Below are 21,319 nucleotides of genomic sequence, written 5' to 3' on the forward strand. Positions count from 1 at the left end.
GTCTAAAGTTACATCTGTTGGGATAAAATGACTACAGCTGAACCCTGAGGTGATTTAAAACAAAAACAGATGAACTAGGTGCTAAGAAAGAGTCTGCCTACAGCAAAGCATTGAATAGCTAGGTTGGTATCTTGTGGCAAACTTTCATTTGTTTCTACCATATTTTCATTGCTCAGTGTCAGACTGTCCTTTCTTTAAAAGAGGGTGAACTCATCCTATCAGAAAAAAAAAAAATGTGGGACATTTATCTTGAGAAATCAATTTCAATAGTCAACCTTAACTTCCTAACCAGAATATGTGAATCTAAAGGTCAGCTGATGCTCTACTTTGGCCAAAAAAGTAGGTATTTTAGGGGATTCAGATTTGTCTCTAAATCTTTGATTGCAATATTCTTATGTACTATTGTGTTAAGAAGGTGTTCATTTTGGCAAATGTATTCTTCACTTCCCCCAGTGATTTATGTCATCTGAACCTTTTTAATCAATAATGTTTGATAAGGGCTTCCCTGGTGGCGCAGTGGTTGAGAGTCTGCCTGCCGATGCAGGGGACACGGGTTCGTGTCCCGGTCTGGGAAGATCCCATGTGCCGCGGAGCAGCTGGGCCCGTGAGCCATGGCCGCTGAGCCTGCGCGTCCGGAGCCTGTGCTCCGCAACAGGAGAGGCCACAACAGTGAGAGGCCCGCATACCGCCAAAAAAAAAAAAAAAAAAAAAAAAAAGTTTGATAGAAAACACATAGCACAATGGAAATAAACCAAAATATTTTGAAAATAAAACAGTTAAATAATATTTATTTCAAATCCCCTATAAATTCTTGATAGGTATGAGGTAGAAAACCTTAAAATTTTTGTTTCCTCTGAACTCTGGAAACCTAACTTTCTCATGTATGATAAAACTCAGTATCACAGGCTGGATTTTCTTTGTAATCAGAGTACCTCTTCTCATGTTTTATTAAGAATTCATAAGCAACTATTGCTTCTGCTATCAGGGAACCCAAACTGAGGATGGTTTACTCACTCACTTGCATTGTGAAAAAAGTTTTGGTTTTTTTTTTTGGTCAATTGAAGAAGCAATACCAGTAAAAGAAACTGTATAAAAGGATATTATTAAATAAAAAGTATTAATAAATGAAAGTAAATATATTAAATGGAAAGGAAGTCTCCTTTCCACATTAAACTCTCAGCCCTCTCATCAGAAACTAAGTTAATGTGGGGGGTTGTTTGTTTGTTTTTATGTACTGAAACATAAATTTGCCATGCATGTGTGTGGTAGATTGTTACAGGAAAGGCTCCTAATCAATCATGTCTCCTGGCATCATTTTCCCTGTATATCCACTCTAACATTGACTCTCCATGTAATTTGCTTTGGTCAATGTGACAATGACAAATGTAACACAAGCAGAAGCTTGATAAGTGCTTATGCCATTGGGTCTTGCCTCCTTGGAAACCTGAGACCACAAGGCTGAGAAGCAGCCAAGGATGAAAAAACATGTGGAAAGGCAAATCCTACCCTGAGCTGCCCCACCAGCTGAATGAATCCAGAGATAACAGCAGAAGAACTACCCAGCTGACTCACAGAACTGTCAGAAATATTGTTGTTGTAAGCCAGAAAGTTTTGGGATGGTTTGCTACTCAGCAATAGATAACTGATACAGTATGCAAGCACAAATAGGCAGATATATTGTTGACATTCCTTGATTTCAGTTTAAAATAAACTGAAGAATAAAATAAAGAAGAATAAAATATAACTGAAGAATAAAATATAACTGATAATTATGAGATACATAAAGAGAATGTCACAGAAAATATAAAACGTGATTATAACTTCATCATACATAAAGAAGGAACAGACTAGTCTGTCATTTGGGATCTGTATTAGCAGTCTTTTGATTATAAACTCTACTAATTTGGTATTTTATTTTATCTTATTTATGTGTTGGTCGCATGGTCTGTGGGATCTTAGTTCCTCGACCAGGGACCGGACCCGCACCCCCGGCAGTGGAAGCTGGGAATCTTAACCACTGGACCACCAGGAAAGTCCCATGTCTACCCTATTTTAAAAGGATGTGGCATATACATCTTAGCTTCAGTTCTTTCAACAGTTATTTTTACCATAGACAACCAAGAGGTTTATGCAAGTAAGACTTGAAAAAACTTTTACAATTCTAAAATGATTAAATAATCTGAAAAATCAAATAGTTAAAGATAAGAAAGGGCATCTGGTTACCCAAGCATCGAGGAAGAAAGCTGACCTTCTATCCAAGTCTTAAAGGTCTTGAAAGATGGAAAATTCACAAGTTTATATTTCATGATCCCTGTAATCTACACAATATGATAGACACCCTTCTTAAAGCTGAACTCAGACTAAAAAACTCAGATACTTCACTATTCTATAGGAAGAAACCTGGAATACTATTCAGTGAGATACATGAGGATTTTTCTGTTTATTTCCAGAAGTATTTTCAGAGAGGATTTAAAGCCCAACACTCCTCAACCTAAATGAATAGGACAAAAAAAAAAAAAAAAGGAAAAAAAAATGAATATGTTAACTGAATAAATATTTAATGAGTGACTTCTTTGATCCAGCTATTATGCTAGGGGTTGGACCAGGCCCAAGGCATCTAGAGAAGAGCAAGGTAGAGACAAACTCTTGAGGAACTCACAATGACAGAAACTGACTCAAAACGATTACGGTAATAATGACAAACATTTTTTTGTATACTAATGATGCACAGCATTTGCTAAGTTTCTTACATATATTATCCCACTTAATCCTCACAGTAATCCTATTGTATCAACAATGTAATCCTCATTTTACAGAAGAGATAACTGAGATACAGGTAACTTGCCAGATATCACACAGGTAATAAATAGAGAAGCCAAGGTTTAACTCTAACAACATGGCTTCAGAGAACCACATTCTTAACTCCAACTGTGGTGCTCTAGTGGAGGAATTGCCAGAATTAGAATAAATAACAGCCTAGGTTCCCAGAGGAAGTGGTGTCTGTTCTGGGTCTTAAAGGATGAATAGGGGTTTGCTTGACCCCATAACTGCAAAAGGAATTGATGGGACTTCCCTGGCATCCCAGTGGTTAAGACTTCCCCTTCCAAGACAGGGGGTGCAGGTTCCACCCCTGGTCAGGGAGCTAAGACACCACATGCCTCGCAGCCAAAAAACCAAAACATAAAACAGAAGCACTACTGTAACAAATTCAATAAAGACTTTAAAAAATGGTCCACATCAAAAAAAAATCTTTAAAAAAAAAAGGAATTGATAAATAATTTAGCCAGTGCTTCACACATGTTTAGCTTTCTTAATTCTTACAACATCCTTGTGCAGTAGGTATTAGCCTCACTTCATGATGAGAAAGCTCATACTCAAGGAGATTAAGTAACTTTCTCAGGATGGTGAGTAAGAGTTCCAGGTAGAAGGCGCAAGATGTGACGAGCGAGGCCAGGAAAGGGCATGGCACATTGATGTGAAAAATGGGGATGTGTGCTAAGCTGAGAAGGCTGTGGGGTTTACCCCACAGGTAACAGGGAGCTGGTAGTGCTCTCTGAATGAGGGGTAGTACAAGGAGGTTGGTTCTCTGGGCAGAAAACTCTGGTGGTAGTGAGGAGAGCAAACTCTAGAAGACAAAAACTTAAGCCAGAGAGACGAGTTAGTTAGTCTGAGGCAGCTATAGCAGTCCAGACAAGCAATGTCAGGGGCCTCCCACTATGAATTCTGAAGGTTCTAAGAAGATCCTACCATGTCAAACAATTTTTTTTTTTCAAAAATTTTCCCTCACAGGTGCAATGTCTACAATCTGGCTTCTTAAACAATGGCCATCCTAAAATTTGATGAAATAGTTTAGAATAAAAGGTTTTATGCAAATAATTCTAGAATATAAACTAAGTCCTTTGGTTCTATACAGTATCCAAATTATGTTGTTGCTTAAAATACTCATTCTATTACAATAGAATATAGATTTTCTTTTCTCACTGGACATCCTGCTAAGACATAACTTATTTCCTTGCACAACTCACTGCCTCTCTTTTAGGAAAAAAGGGGAATCAGGGAGGTTATCGTTGTATAAGATATGATACAATAGATAGACAGGATTATAAGGAAGTTAATGCATTTAGATCATACCAGAGCAGGGTATATAAGTTAGAACTTACAACAAGCTAACATGCATGCCAGAGGAAATTCCTTGCCAGCCAAGTGGGCTGATGGAAGTGAAGGGTGGAATTGTGAAGAAAAATAGGCTATTTTAGAAAATCTGAGAGTTTAGGAGAAAATGGAAGAACTTGGGTAGGCTGACAAACACAGGAAACTGTCATGTGTTATCAGATGTTGGAGACACAGTTCAGGGCTGCCAAGAAAGATTCATGTTCAGAAGAGAATGTTTTCAGAGAAATTGGGTTGAAACTAGCATTCTGTTGACTATGAGAAAGACATTGCTATGAGCTGAACTGTATGTCCCCAGAATTTATATGTTGAAGCCCTAACTCCCAGTACTGGTATCCTTATAAGAAGAGGAGATTAGACACAGATAACACAGGCAGCAGGATGACCATGTGAGGATGCAGTGAGAAGACGGCCATCTCCAAGACAAGGAGAGAGGCCTCAAAAGAAACCAAACGGCTGATACCTTGATCTTGAACTTCTAGCTTCCAGAACTGTGAGAAAATAAATTTCTGCTGTTTCCCAGCCACACATCTGTGGTAATTTATTACAGCAGCCCTAACAAACTACCACAGACATGAAACTGGGGGCAGACATGAGACTCAGGAAAAAAAAAAAAGTACTGCCTGTTTAGGAACCAACTTAGTGAGAAACTTCAATATGTAGTAAGAGCTGGTAGGAAGTACAGTGACCCTAAGGGCAAGGGATAACAGAGGGTAATGCAGTGCCTGGAAAAGAGGATGAATGAAACGCTGCACAGAACACACTGACAGAGGCACTGAGCCTGTGCCAAACTGAGTAACTGAAGCCTCCCCTGACCTGAGTGACACAACAGAACACGAAGCTTTACCACCTCTTCATGTGGTTTGTATGCCAGTATTCCCTCACATAATAATAATGATACTAGTGATGATGATGATGATGGTGACGGTGATAAAACCATTTGAACTACATATTACAGAGATTTGGATAGATTACAGGCATAGAAAAGGAACAGGCTAGACATTCCAGATGAAAGAAATCGCTCCCTCCCACAGGTGGCAGCAATAAAAAGTCCCCAAGCCAGAGGAATTGACAATAAGAAGGGAGTGCCCATTTAATCACAACTATCAACTACAGCAAGGAATATAATTTTCCCCTGAGCAGTTTGTTTGCCTTTAAGCGGAGCTTCAGAAAGCTTGACAAACAGTTGGAGATATGTGAAGAACACTTAAAAATCTTCACTATCTTTTTTTGGTTGCTATTCTCATTTACATGTTACTTCCACCATTTCAAAAGAAAAGAATTTTTCATGGTTGAGCGGGGAGGGGGAGAAAAAGGCTTAATAGTAAAATAAGTAAGTTCTCCAGAGTACTACTTAGACTCACTCGGTCATCTCCCAGCTAAATGCTAAATGGATACATGAGCTTGCGAAACAAGAACATGACTAACTAGGTAAATATAATATGATTATACTTCATTCGCCCCAGAGAAGAGGCACTGGCATCTGACATAGCTGTGGCTGAAGTGTTTGAAATACCCCCAAGATCCAATGGCCCAGCCTTCCTAACCTAACCTATTTTAAACACCTAAGACGTTTAAATTTATTAAAAATAAATGTAAATTTAATTAATTAAATTTGAATTTTAAAAAAAGTTAAATTATTTCCAATGAGCAGCAACAGGGGCACAGAGAAACACATTTATTTTCTTGTCTAAATCAGATCCCCAAACACAAACTGAAGCACACTTTAAATATAATCTTAGCATGAATTCAAGTAGTAAAAAAAAAAAAAAAAAAATCAAAGAGGTGTGGCTCTCATTGTAAATAGCTGTGGGAAAATTATTTATTACCTCTGCTTCCAAAGAATGAAGACAAGTTCTAGCTTTATTCTCCAACACAGATAAACATAAATCATAACAACTGGATAAGAGGTAATTGGCAAAACACAGCAGAAAGTTATATGAAATATGGAAACTCCCACTTAAGAGCAAAACCATTTGTCTTACTATGTCTTTAGAAGACTGCTGAGAGTGAATTAGCTGCAGGGAAAAAGAATAAAGTTTGAGAGGAGAGGAACCACTAGTTGAAACAGCAGTTCTGAAGTGTCCCTTTTTGTCGTTAATGTATGTGGAGAGCTCTAACGACATTGTACCAAGTTTGGGATGCAGGTAAGGGCATGTGCTTTATTCTTATGATTTATTATTTCTTTTTCTGAAAAAAAGAGATGCCCATATAAAAATCAATTTTTATATCCATTTATCTTATTTTTCTTTGGAGTAGGACAATTTAATGATTTATATAGATCGGTTCATGATACAATATCCAGGTTCACCCATCAAGTTAATTTTAAAATGTTTCTATGGCTTTCTCTTTAATAAACGGAAAGAAATGACTGGCAGAAGCAGTTATGATGGTAGAAGAAAACAGCAGAAGTAATAAAGGATACAAATGTATTCCAGATGATTAGGAACAGACAGAAAAGCAGAGTTTTCTTAATGTGGAGGGTGCCTGAGGCCTGGGCATCCGGAGCTCTGGCCTGTTTTCTCCACCTGTTATAAACTGCTTCAGAGCATGTCTAACATTTACGTGTTTTCTGCTCATTCTCACAATGCATGATTTGTGAGAGGCAAGATCAAATTGTTTAATCCCTGTTTGGGGGAAAACAATGCCCCAAATCTCAGACACACTGAGGGTTATCAATGTTAACAGAAGCCTCAGAGGAAAAATGAAGCAACTGTTTTGATATAAAAACTACTTCAGGGCTTCCCTGGTGGCGCAGTGGTTGAGAGTCCGCCTGCCAATGCAGGGGACACGGGTTCGTGCCCTGGTCCAGGAGGATCCCACATGCCGCGGAGCGGCTGGGCCCGTGAGCCATGGCCGCTGAGCCTGTGCGTCCGGAGCCTGTGCTCCGCAACGGGAGAGGCTACAACAGTGAGAGGCCCGTGTACCGCAAAACAAACAAACAAACAAACAAAAACTACTTCATTATCAGTTTGTTATCATACCACTGTAGCCTATAACAAAATTAACATTTGCCTGGGAGAAGATTATGACACTCTAAACCAAATATTCCGAATTGTGGCTGTCAATGTGCAGAGGTCTTTATAGGAAAGGAACATGAAATGTGGTTCCATTAAAAATGAACCCTTTCCACGGTGCACATAAGGGCACATATTTTAGATTCACAGAGTCAACAAAAGCCTCTGTGTGGCCTCATTGCTAATGCAAAAAAAGCCTCTATTTGGGAGATTACATTCTTGTTTATACCTAGCAACAATAGCCAGAAAGAAATAGCAAACAGCATGAAGAAATTAGAGGTAAATTGCTCTTAATACAAATGTTCTTTATAGTTTTGCTCTAGTGTGAAAGTTATTTTCAAACAGTTAAATTCAAATCCATGGTTACAAATATGGAGGTCTGAGAGAGAAAAATATTAAATCTCTAGATAAACGAATTTACCTCTATCCCATTAAAAGCATGACTTGTGAGAGGCAAGATCAAATTGTATTAATCCAGTTTGGGAGAGTGGATAATTGTCTGTCACAATACATAGATAACTGAGCTGGAGCAGAGCTTAGAGTTTTCTGAGGCAGGTAGTTACCATGGTAACATATAGTCAATGATGGCCTCCTCTCTAGCATGGGTTAGGAAGACAATTTTGGTGTGAAAGAAGAAGATGCTAGGGCAGGACTTTGTTTTTAGTTGCTAGGGCCTTCCTCTGCCTCTTATTTCCCTTACTCTTACTGCCTCTGCCATCTTTGTTTATTCCTCCTACAATGCATTTCAAATCTCTATGATTAGAGTAAAATGGTAGTGATGGTGGTAATGTCATTAGGACAGAGAGAAGCAAATCACAGGAACTCGCCATAGATGGCAAAATAGCAATTGGCCTGATTTTGCTGCCACTAAGTAACCTGAGCTACCAACTGAAAATTTTGAGCACAGGTCAGTGTTATCTTCTGATGTCACTAAACTGTCCTTAAAATATAAGTGGTTTTGGAGAAAAGATGTATTCCTCTTGGGTAATCACCAACAAGTCATTTAGTGTCCCCCTCCACTGCTCTCTGTGTTCTTAGAGTTCAATCCTTGGTACCTCTCCCTCACTCCCTTGTCCTGCAGTCTCTCAATCCCTATCTGTCTTTGCTTTCTCTTCTACTAGTTCTATTCCACTATCTATCATGTCAACCACTCTCCTGCTACTAGCCTCATCTTCCTGACCCTGTAGCGTGCTGGGGTTAGCAACTACCAGTCCAAAAGAAGTGACTTAATATTCGCAAATTGTGTGCCACTTGTTAAGTCACTGGTGCCTTGAAATTGGCCATATTTTACCTGGAAATTGGCAAAAGCTACAAATCAGAGATTCCCCCTTTACTCCTCCCTCTCGTATCCCCAAGGTCTGGTTTATTAGTGCACCACCGCCCTGGTCCCACTGCCCTTCCTTTGTCTCATGCCGGCAAGCCTCAACTATAGGTGAAAGTAACTGCTTTCTTCATGTATACGTTTGGATTGCTGGGTATTTCTAGAGAAACTCCCAAAACATTGCACGTTTTTGCCACTATGAATTCATGATCTCCAACAATTCAGCCCAAAAATTATTTTGTCTTTTCCCAGTTAGTTCTTCCATTCTTTGCAATATCTAAAAGTTTGTGCATGTTCTTTGAATCTCTAGCTCCACTACATTCCCTTAGTTCTAGATCCTGCTTAATAGAAATAAGAGAAACCTTCAAATGGAATATTCTCAATTTCTTTCCTCCTCACCTTACCTTACCTTACTTAACCTGCACATTTGTCTTTATCCCCATCTATTCCTTGCTCATTCTCTCCTGCTGTAATGGAAGAAAAGTACATTCTTTAGAGTCTAATCCTTTATCTCCTCTGAGGTCTGTCTCTGTTGATATATTCCAATTTCTTTATTGAGTCTTCAACGTTTCTCTTGTGGGTCTTCCCTTCTTATTTGAAGAGGGATGGTCTGCCCGGCCCCTGGATATCAACCCTCATCATTCCTTGAGCCATCTCCTAGTTTCTTAAACATACCATACTCCCTCCCACCCCACAGTGTTTACACATGCTTCCTTCAAGTCTGAAATGCCTTATAATCTCAGTGCAAGAAAGCTTTTCCTAAACCATTGAGCCAGTCAGGTTCCTTTACTCTTTGTTCTTCATATATCTTTATTATATCTCTTCTGAGCATTTGTCTCACTTTGTAATTATACATTTATTAAGGCAATTATATAATTAACAACTTCTGCATGATATAAACTCCATGAGATCTGGGAGTGTATGTGCTTTTGCTCAACCTTGTGCTTCCTGGACCTGGCACAGTGCCTGGCATATAGTAGGTACTCAATGAAGAAATTGACCATGAGCGTTTTTTAAGCATTTAAAGCCATCTTTCCCATCCTCCAAAAATTCATCTCAACCTCATGTCTACTTATCTCTCTCTCTCTTGTACTTACTCTCTTACTTACTCTCAGGCTTGCTGACTGTTTCTTCCATCCTCCATCGTCTCCCCACACTAACCTCCTTAGAAGAGTTGTCTCATCTTCCTTTGTCCATTTACTCACCTCCTGTTTATTCCTTGCACCATAGGCTTTTATACATCATCACTCCACTGAAACTGCTGTCACTAAGCCCACAAGGAACCTCTTTCATTAACTGTCGCACGATGTCCACTTCCACTCTCAGTACCTTATGAGACCTCTAAGCATCACTGACATTGTTCAACTTCTTCCTTCTTGAAAATATATCTTTTCCCTTAGCTATCACACTTCACACTATTCTGGGTTTCTTCCTGCCTTTTCAGTCTCACTAGCTGCTGTTCCTCAGCCCATCTTTTATATGTTAATGAACCTACCCTCAACCCTTCTCTCTGCTCCTCTGAAAATTCACCCACTCCCATGGTTCAACTACTGATGACATCCAAATGCCTACTTTTAGCTCAGATCTGGTTTCCATTCCATATCCACCTGTTTGTTGGATATTTTTACGTACTTGGATATGAGACTGTAGATATACACCACAAACTTAACATGTCCAACACTTAACTCATTATCTTCTATCCTTGCAATTGGTTCTCCTTTGTGTGTTCCCCTTCATAGAGTGACTACTACCAAGTTGCCTAAGTGAGAATCCTGAGCATGATCTCGGCTCTCTTTCTCTGCCCTAATGCTCTCATTTAATCACTAAGATCTGTTGATTCTATCTCTTGAATATTTCTGGAATCTGTCCACATCTCTTTGGCCCATAACAATTAGTCTGGTCACTTCTCAACTGGATTACTGCAACCACCCCTGAATTGGTCTGTTACCAATATCTAATCTTTTTTTTTTTTTTGCGGTACGCGGGCCTCTCACTGTTGTGGCCTCTCCCGTTGCGGGGCACAGGCTCCGGACGTGCAGGCTCAGCGGCCATGGCTCATGGGCCCAGCCGCTCCGCGGCATGTGGGATCTTCCCGGACCGGGGCACGAACCCGTGTCCCCTGCATCGGCAGGCGGACTCTCAACCACTGCGCCACCAGGGAAGCCCTCCAATATCTAATCTTATCCATTTTAATCTATTCTCCACAAACCAGCCAGAATAGCCTTTCTAAAACATAAATCTGATCATTTCTGTCTCCTCTTTAAAAACCCACAATACTTCCCCCTGTCTGAGGATAAAATCCAAGTTGCTTACCGTTGGATTACAGGCTTACATGGCTCTGTACCAGCTGTTTGGCTCCTGCTTGCCTCTCTAAGTCTTCTATCTACTCCCCTCATTCCCTCCGTCCTTGAACCCCATTCTCCAGTCATGAACTGCGCTTAAGTCTTGGACAGCTCCATCTTTTCTTACCTCTGGGCCTCTGCATATTCTCTGCAGGGAACTTCCTTCCCCCTCCCTCAATATACTACTTAATTCCTGCTAATCCTTCAGGTCTCATCTTAAATCTTACTTCCTCTGAGAAGTCTTCTTGCATAGTTCCTGGCACACAGTAGATACTCAATAAATGACCTTTCTTTCCTAATTCCCTTGTTTTAGTTTAATGTCAGATTTTGCAGTTTTAATATTGTTCAAGTTATTTTACTACTAAAATACAAACAAAATAGGCTATTTTACTTTTTAAAACATTCTGTTATGAAGATCTACCAATAGAATATTTTGAGTGACATGATGAACTTTTCTACTAATGAGGTTCATCATAACTGTGGCACTTGTAACACTGTTCCAAATAAAAATCAACTTTAAAAAAAAAAAAAAAAAAAAAGACTTGCTCCCCAGCTTTTGGAGAGTAATTCTCAGGAAAAGTTGACATGGCCATAGAACTAATGTGTATTATATATATATAGTACTCTAAATTATGTTATAGATGTTTTACTCTTTTAATTCATCTCTTTATTTTTATCAGAGCAGTGCCCACTAAGTGATGTTTAAAAGAACCAAATTTTTAATATTTCATCATCTACATACATGGCACCTATTTGAAACATAAGGAGGCATAAAATATTGCATTAAATCACATACAATGTCTAATACCTGGCAGTTTTTGACCGACAAGAATGGTAATTTCATCAATTCAACCTAATACAATATAAGTGAGTGATATTGAATAAAATTATGTAAAAAAAAATCAAGAAAAACTATAAAGGTTATATGTATATGAACTTGAATATATATAGGTATCACATTTATAAATTCTTATACTCTAAAGAAATATCAATTTTCTTAACAAGCTTAAGATGATCCCACAGCAAAAAAGTTAATTTTTTTGAGTCACTGAGTTCCCTTTAAGAATCTAATAAAAGCTACATATTTTCTCACCAGGAGAAACAAAATGCTTAAACGCTTATATAAAGAAAGTCAAATTTCTAGTGACTCAGAGTCCATGAAGCCAAGATCCAAGTTTAAGAAGCTCTGCAATAGCAAAATTTTAAACTATAAGCTAACAACTGAATAACGATATTCAACAAAAGTTGCCTTCCTGTGAAAGTGCAGGATATTCATATATTAAGTAACCACATTATTTTTCAAAGTAAAGTCTGATGGGTGAATGTATTTTCTCATTTTAGCCTGGCTGGATCATAGGAACAGAAGGGATATCAAAATGATTTAAAGTCATGTTAGTAAATTAGAAAAAAATAAACACCGAAAAATATTCCTGATATTTAATGTCACACGGGTTTCAGAAGAATAAAGTTATTTACCCAATCCAATGTGCTTTATTAATAAATCCTGTTATCCACACACAGAGGTAACAATTTATTTTTTACCTGTAACAGTTGCATTTATTTTAAAACCAGTCAGTTTACTAAAATAACTGGGTCACCTAGTTCCTTGAAGTTAGAAGAAAGTGATTCATTTTTAAGGATAATTAAATGAGAACATGTCCATTCCAAGACTATACGACCGTACACAAATCCTATAAAAGTAATTAAAATCAAAAAAAAAATGTATTACCTTTGACAGAAATTCTATTGTTAAACAGGCTGTGGATAAGAAATCATGAGTTCCAACTTTTTTGCCTGTTCCATGCCTGTAGTCACCTTTGTCTGTGAATGCTTTAACATGCAGCCGTGGTCTGTAAGTCCATGATTTCCTAACATTTCCAGTTCCCAGCACATGCTGCTGTAATGATGGCACGATGACTCACATCCTTACCACACTCCCACTTTCATTATTCAGTGTAACACCTCATCCTCCACAACCTCTCACGGGTTACAGCATATCAGATTGGGGAACGCGGAGGAGGGGCCGACAGTGGAACAGGCCTAAGTGCTTTTTCAAAACTGCAAGCTGCTGTGAAATCCATGTAGTGGGTTGTGACTAGCAGAGGGAAGGGTAGAAGTTTAAAATGGAATAGAATATAATATAGTAGAAGAAAAACATCAGAGTGCATCATACATTGTAGCGTAAGTATCTCTTCAGATGTGTATGCGTATGTGTGTGTGTGTATCTGTGTGTGTGTGTGCACGCGTGTATGTTTAAGGTCTTGATATAAAAGCTATTTCAAAATGTAGGTCTTGGTTTAAAAACAATCTTAAATTTTCATGTTGGAGATCTACGTTCTAGTCCCAGCACGATCCCTGAATACTGTACAATTTATGTCTTCCTTCTTTCAGTTAAACCTCACATCAGCCTCACGATCACGCTATAAATTAAAATGGTGTCCCTTGGGTACTGTTTTAAGTATCTAAGAGAAAGTTACTCTCCTTAGATAATACAAAAAAACTGAAACAAAACACAAAACAAAATAACAACCATATTATTACTTTAAAAAATTCCTATCTATCTGTTCATGCCTAAATAAATCACTCTGGTTGCACATAGCACTTTCATCCCAGGAACAATCCATTCACATCATATTTTGAACTTGTCTTCTAACGTTTTATGTTTCAGTGTCTCTCAGGTCTCATGTTTCTGGCTTGACAATCGTTAGTTACCTCCATCCTCTGAGGAGCTTCATAAATTATACCAGGAAAAAATCTTTCCCTGTACATTTCATATTTTTAAATCACTTTCCTGAGTTTTTTGTTCTCAGTTATTTTTCCACAGTTCTAGATTTCCCTTGAAAACACTTACCTATACCTCTTAACTCTCTACTCTTATTCTTAGAAATGCATGCTGTGTTTTAATGGATCCCTATAGCACTGCCCCAAGTTATAGTACTTCCTTCTGACAGCTCTGGAACAATCAGCTGGCTGAAGCCTACCTTTCAAACCTACTACCCACAAAATTCAATCAAAGGCACCATGACCACTGTGTTTTCAACGTCTACAGACAAATGTGGCTTATGCTTAGTCATCTGGCTTAGCCAAATAAAACAATCAGTCATAAAGCCTTTAAAAGTTTGCATTTCAGGATGAAGACTTCAGAGGTCTATCTTTCTTAATAGCTTTGGAATATGATCTCTCTGAATATAGAGTTCATTTGGAAGACAGTGTAATCTTTTTCTCCTCAAGTTATTTACGTTCCGCATTGAGTTGTACTTTTGAAACGTTTAGAATTTAGTTTAAAATAACTTAAAATTCAAAAAAAGTCTTACACCAGAAAAGTGTTACAGTGGGTATTGTGCTTAAGTGAAGCCTGTGTCAAAATACATTTTAAGAAATGAGCTTAATAAATCAATGGCTACTCTATCTTCTAATTGCTCAATCCCAAATCCGTGGAATCACTTTGACTCCTCTTTTCCTTTCATACCCATATTTAATACATCATGAAATCCCGTTGGTTCTCTTTCAAAATATACCCAGGTTCCAACCACCTCCATCTCCAATCCATCTTTAACCCCACTATTATCACCCTGGTCAATCTATCATCATTTCTCTACAGGGTTACTACAAACCCCCTATCTGATCTCCCTACTTCTACTCTTACCTTCCTATTGTCTGTTCTCAACACTGTAGGCACTATAATCCTCTAAAACCTCAGAGAGATCTTATCACTCTTCTACTCAAAACCTTGTAAGGGCTCTTCACTGCACTCCAAGCAAAGCCTAAAAACCCTTATAGTGGCCTACATTTTTAGGCTCCTTGTGAGCTCTCTAACTTCATCTCCTATTGCCCTCATTTTCATTCACTTCTTTCCAGCTACACTGGTCTTCTTGCTGTTCCTCCAACTCACATGGCATGAGCCAGCCCCAGGGCCTTTGAACTAGCGGTTGCCTCTGCTGAACTGCTCTTCCCCTAGACATCTCCATGACTAATTCATCTCCTTCACCTTCAGTGAGGTCTACTCTGACTACCAAACAACAACTATAACTTTCCTTCTCCCCACCAATCCAATCTTGCTTATTTTGCCCTACTTTTTCTTTTTTCATAGCTATTTATCACCTTCTAACATATTAAATATATTCTTTATTATGTTAATTGCTTACTGACTCCTTCGGCAAGAATGTAAAGTCCATAAGACCTGGGATCTTTGTTTTTTCAGAAAACAAATTTATATTTTTGTCAATGGTTAGGTAAGAAGATTCCCTAGTATATTCCAAAAGTACAAGAATTTACATCAGTAAATTGGTTCCAATTTTTTTTAAATGTGCTATCTCACCTTGATACCACAATTCTCTAGATAGAGATTTCTATTTTAACTTATTTATAAAAGTTGTTTATTTTTATCAGACATCTGATAAGGAGCAATGTATCCACACACATTTGTCAGGTGTGGGATGGAAATGGGTAGATCAAGACAGAGCTTTCCAAGTCTCTTAGAGAAAGAAAAGCACGGCCTAAGCAGGCTTTTCTTGCTTGGTCCTAAATAATCTTAAAACAGATGGCAAAAGCTAAATACTAAGTCTGCTGCTATGGAAACCACTATCACGGCAACCCATTCTAGAGCCCCACCTATGAGATAAATGTTTGTCTTCCTCTTATTACAACCTGAACCTGCTAACGTTCACTCTAAGTCCTACTAGAAGGTACAGCCACTATAGATACATATCAGCTTGACAAAAAAGTCTGAGAGAAACTAGGTCACACACCATTTCACCTTAAACATAGTCAAAATCCAGCAACACACTGAGAAAGAGTTTTATATAATTTGCCATGTTATTCTGCATTCAAGTTCCACCTTTATTATCTATAAATTCATATTATCTTACCTTAATATTGCAAGCCTGCTCCATTAACCTTCTTGCATTTTCCTCTGCCCTGTATCTCTTTGGAAGCTGGACTCTGAAGAACTTTAAAGCACCTTCAAAATCAGCCTGCAGAAGATCTTCCTTTGAGGTCTAAAAAATAATCACCAAGAATCATCAATTACATTTTAACCTACATTCAGAACGAATACATTGAAAAAGGAATTTCTATTTTCCTGAATGTACTTTTATAGCCAAGATCTAGGTGAGCTCCAAAAATTTTTAGGAAGAGATTTCTAACCTCTTTACTATAAGCTGAAATAAGTCACCATAAATCCTAGACGTGACAAAAGAATTAACAGACTAACATATTTAATTTATATTACCTGAAGATTTGAATAGTGGATCCTGGCAAAGCTAACCATGTTATGGCTCTAAAAAAAGAAAAATGCCAGAAAAGGAAACACTTTGAACTCTGGGACTAATCTGTGATTTTAGCTTGGTAGGCATTTTAAGGATATTTTACAAAGCTGGCTGAAGACATAGACAATGCAATCAAAGCACAGCAGAGTTATATAATAAACACCTAATGAAAGGATGACTTTTCAACTAGTGACAGTAGCAGTTCAAGTGAAGAAAATAAGAAATTGTACCCATATCTTTTTTTTTTTTTTTTTTTTTGGCAGTATGCGGGCCTCTCACTGCTGTGGCCTCTCCTGTCGCGGAGCACAGGCTCCGGACGCGCAGGCTCAGTGGCCATGGCCCACGGGCCCAGCCGCTCCGCGGCATGTGGGATCTTCCCGGACCAGGGCACAAACCTGTGTCCCCTGCATTGGCAGGCGGACTCTCAACCACTGCGCCACCAGGGAAGCCCTGTACCCATATCTTAAAGATTGCTATAAAAATGTAAATGAAGCAAACCACTTAACTACTGAACTTCTTATGAAAACTACTGCTTACCAGATTTACTTAGGAAATAACCACCACTTATAAATATATGTATGCACAGAAAAAAGACTGAAAGGAAATAAAAGAAAATGTTTCTCTGGATAGTGGGATTATAATTTTTTTCTTCTTTATATTTTGCTGTTTTTTCTGCAGTAAAGATTTTGTAATAAGAAAGGCAATAAATATTTTAATAAACAACTATAAGTAATCACTGGCAAACACTGAGACACAAATTAAGAGATTGAGAAAGACTGGGTACACAGAAGTAGGCCAAGACAAAAAGAAATAAGGTGTTTTAAAAGAGTCAGCACTTAATTGTCAAAAACTGCAGAAATAAAACAAAAACAAACAAAGAGACAAAAACAAACAAGCAGACAAAAACAAAACATGGTGGCTAGAAATCACAGAACTACATGCTAGTTCAAAATATTACTTTATTTACATTCAAATTTAAAACTGATTAACCTTAAAGACTGCATTGAAAGAGTATAAGGAAGTCAGAGGAATCCTGCTCATAATGAGTTGTTGTCATCACCACCAGCCTGGTCTAAGCCATTGTCATCTCTCAGCTGAGCCACTGCAGTAACTCCCCAACTGGTCCCCCTCTTTCTGCTCTTGCTCCCCACAATCTACCCTCCTTACAGCAGCTAGATGATACTTTTTCAAATCATGTTGTTCTTCTGTGTAAAGCTCTCCAGTGGTTCCTACTGTGCTCAGAATAAAACCCAAAATCTTTACCATTGTCCATAAGACCCTTCAGGATCTGGGGCCCTTGCCTTCCCCTCCAACCTCATGTTGAATCACATCTCCCTCCTTGCTCTCAAGCTCCAAGCACACTGGCCTTTCTGTTTTCTTGTACACACCAAGTCCATTCCTAACTGAAGGCTACTGCCTATTCTCTCTGCCTGGAATATTCTTCCCCCAGATCTTCATAATGATAACAACTTTTTGTGATCTAGATTTTAGCACAAATATAAGATCTGAGTTAGGCCTTTTCTGAGCACTTAAATTCTTCCCCCCAGCCCATCAAGTCATTTTCCATCCAGTCATTTTCCAGTTTTACATCTGTTTTTGTCCTAAGGAAAGGGGATTTGTCTGTCTTGTTCTTTGCGGTATCCACAGCGATAAGACTACTGCCTAGAGTACAGAAGGTACTCAACTAAAATTTACTGAATAAGTGAATGAATTCTACTTCCGGCTCTCTTTCACTATACATATATAATTTTTTCTTCCCTTCTCTCCTTCCCTTTAAACAGAAACATGTAAAATAGAATAATATGTTAATTCACACAGCAGGCATTTTCACAGGGAACTAGGTTGGCCCAAGTTTGGATTCACAAACTATTAATCAGAAGACAGAGCCAGGCTAATAGTGCCAGGGAAAGAAACAAGCTTCAGTACATCTCAGATTTATTTCCTCCCTCACAGATACTGAGAGATGGTGGCAAAAAGCAGTGGAGAGAATATTTAGCATGATAAAGTGCTATCATCTCACCTTAACTTAGTTGGAAAAGGCAGTTACTGGAAACAACTTCAGCCCCAAAGAGGGCCTCTTCAACTAAAATATCAACAGCTGAATTACTGAGAAAGCAACCACCTACCAGTTATGCCAGACATACTACATCCTTTTTCACCTGTAATACTGGTTCTGATGATTATCTCTTTGGCAATTGTTGGGAAAGTTCAACACAGGCTGCTTACAGAGTTTGTAGCGAAACAGGATTAGTAGCTTTCTTCATTAGTCAAAAACCTTTTAAGGGCACCTCTTCTATTGCCAGTGCAACTAACCTCTAGTTACCTGCAAACAGATGCCCAAAAATGGTGGGGAGCAGTCTACTGCCTACAGGCAGCAGCATGGTTACCTAATTTTCTAATACGGCCCAAGGCCTAATTTCAAGTCCAGCCTCTGAGTTCATACAAAAGCAGAAAGATTAGGATTAAAGATGAGAAGTCAAATATCCTGTGACATTTGCCCTCTGGTCAGGCAGGGATGGCCAGGCACACAGAGATGCTGTTTGGAGGAGGCTGTAGTCTCAGGGGAGGTACAGCAAGGAGCTCCCTACCCAGGTGGGGCTGAAGCCCAACTCAGGTTGAGTCTCTGGAAACCAGAATTCAGAGTGCCCTGTGACTGCCCTTTCCAAGACACCACTGGTGTTAGTGAAGCTCCAGATTGCGTGACTGGCCCAACTCAAGCCCCTGAAGAGAGGAGTTCTGATAATCATGAGGCAAGTGTAGAAAATGCATCTTATTTTTTTTTTGTTTTTGTTTTGTTTTGTTTTGTTTTTTGCGGTACGCGGGCCTCTCACTGTTGTGGCCTCTCCCGTTGTGGAGCACAGGCTCCGGACGTGCAGGCCCAGCGGCCATGGCTCACAGGCCCAGCCGCTCCGCGGCATGTGGGATCTTCCCGGACCGGGGCACGAACCCGTGCCCCCTGCATTGGCAGGCATACTCTCAACCACTGCGCCACCAGGGAAGCCCCAATGCATCTTATTTAATCCTCTAATTTTAGCCTCTAGGAAGTACTTGTCAATTAGAGGTCCTCAAGCAAGGTTGCAAAGGATGTAATAGTCATTTTAATTCCAACTATGGCTAACTCATGGTACTGCATAATTCTCCACTGTTCTCCTACTTTAAAAGTGGGACTGTCTTCAACCTTGAGTATTTGAGAATGAAAAAAGTTAAGGCATATGAGTATATTTTGTGAACCCCAAAACAAATGTAAGGGACAACATTTTGGAAAGTTGTCTCTGTTGCTCAAATATGCTCAGATACTGAAATTTTAGTATAACATTTTGTTACATTACTTATAGTCCTTTTTTCCTAACCTTACAGATACATCTCATATATATTTAACAAAATTTGAGTCACTTTGTACATATTATTTTGTTAAATATATACACCTCATAAATGTCAAGCATTGATGTAATAATATTAGTCCAAAATATAGGTAGTGGTGCTTTCTATGAAACTAAAACATGGCTTCAATCACACATACTAATTATTAATGAGCTGACTATGGAGATATTAACTTAATTAATGGTTATAATTGAGTTTATAATTGCATGAATGCTAACCCTCCACTCCAACAAAGAAGAGAAGTTTAACACATGATCTTGTGATACGACCCAAGCTTTAAAAATACACCCCTAAAAGGCAGACTAACATTTCAAAAACTAAACCAAGTACCTGAAAGAGGTTGGGCTGGCTTCTGGATAACATTATCCATTTGTACTCACTACACAGAATCCCATCAGGCTAGAAGAATTGATTTAAATTGGAAAGGCTGTTCTTCAACTGGGAAATTCTTAGAGTTTTTCTATATTACCTTCAGAACAATAGTGAAGGAATAGTAAAATAATGAAAATGCAATTACTTTCCTAACATTATTTGCTAAGTAATGTCAGCCAGAAGATAATATAGACAAGAACTAGGGAATTTGAATAAGCAAAGGCATGTTTTCTTCCCTTGTACAATAAAGGAAAGAACTCTACCAGCTTTTAAGTAAGAACTAATAAATGATAACTTTTGAAAATCAGTGGCTCTACTAATACTCATCTTTTGCTCTCCAAACTTTCTGTCAAATCCTTTTAAGTGATGATAGGAAACATGTTTACCAATTAGACCTTCAAAGGTAACATTACTTCTTCTTCATTTCTATGAATAGAGCTATATAAAAAGATTGCCTGGATAATTAAAAAACATTTAAACAAGTCCTACTTCTATTTCCTTTCAAGTAGGTAGAAATAAATATCCAGAGGGAAAGGTAAGTAGGATGTTAATGTAGGAATCCTTCCCACTCACCCTGGTAAAATGAATTAAGCACATTGCCAGGCACACAATAGACACCAACATATATCTGTTCCATGAGTTTATAAAGGATCTACTTCAAGCATACTCACTATTAATAAGTCAAAAATTTATAAGATGCAAATTAGAAAGGAGATGTAGGACTTACTTTGATATAAAAATTGACTTTTATATTTGGGGGGCATCAGAAGTATACATGGCAACTTTTATACTTGAGTCTTTAACTTCTTTTAAGAGTTATCATCTCTCTTCAGTGAGTAATCCTTGCAGCCATCAGTAACAGAGGTAAAAATGGGAGAGAAACTTTCTCCTCTGCTCTTTTATTCCCTCCTTAAAATTAATGTTTTAAGGAAGTCCACAAATTAAAAAAACAAAACTAGGATGCAGTTTGACAGCATAAAGAAATATGATCAAAATTAAACTTTAAATGGTTACTGGAGGGACAGCTGGAACATTTGGCTATAGATATATGTCAATCCTCTTCAGCCTGAGAGTCCTTTGGATTCACCGTGCACAGTGCCCAGAGTATCAGATAGAAACTATAGCCAACACTGGTACCAACATATAATGATCTGATACTAACTTCCCATGTCATATAAAAGCAAAAAGAAAAAAATCTAGGAGGATAGGGAAGATTTTGAACCTGAGTAAAAGTTTTTCCTCTTTCTCCAAATTTCACACACTTACAGAGGAATATGAACTCTGGCTATGTGCCCCTGCTAATACCATTTGGAGTGTGTTTTTCCCACTGAAAAATTCAGTGCAAGAGTATCACATTTTAAAGTGATTTTTTTTTAAAAAAAAGAAGGGAGGGTGGGTGGAAACGAACAGTTCTAACATTTGAGTGTTAGCTCCAGATGCTTCTATTCG

The 21,319-nt window shown here is 38.4% G+C and overlaps 1 protein-coding gene across 4 annotated transcripts in view; it reads right to left on the minus strand.

Annotated features, from left to right (window-relative positions):
* The window catches only part of RABGAP1L (RAB GTPase activating protein 1 like), a gene marked incomplete at both ends in the record, with an annotated part of 630,503 nt that overhangs the window by 117,778 nt on the left and 491,406 nt on the right, over window positions 1-21,319 (minus strand). For all 4 annotated transcript variants that reach the window (XM_079698675.1, XM_079698674.1, XM_079698678.1 and 1 more), the window contains one exon: window positions 15,719-15,847. In XM_079698675.1, the coding sequence (XP_079554801.1) occupies window positions 15,719-15,847 (129 nt within the window). The remainder of the gene's footprint in view (window positions 1-15,718; window positions 15,848-21,319) is intronic.

The sequence above is a fragment of the Hyperoodon ampullatus genome, assembly GCF_949752795.1.
Source record: "Hyperoodon ampullatus genome assembly, chromosome: 2".
In the NCBI taxonomy this organism is placed as follows: Eukaryota; Metazoa; Chordata; class Mammalia; order Artiodactyla; family Ziphiidae; genus Hyperoodon; species Hyperoodon ampullatus.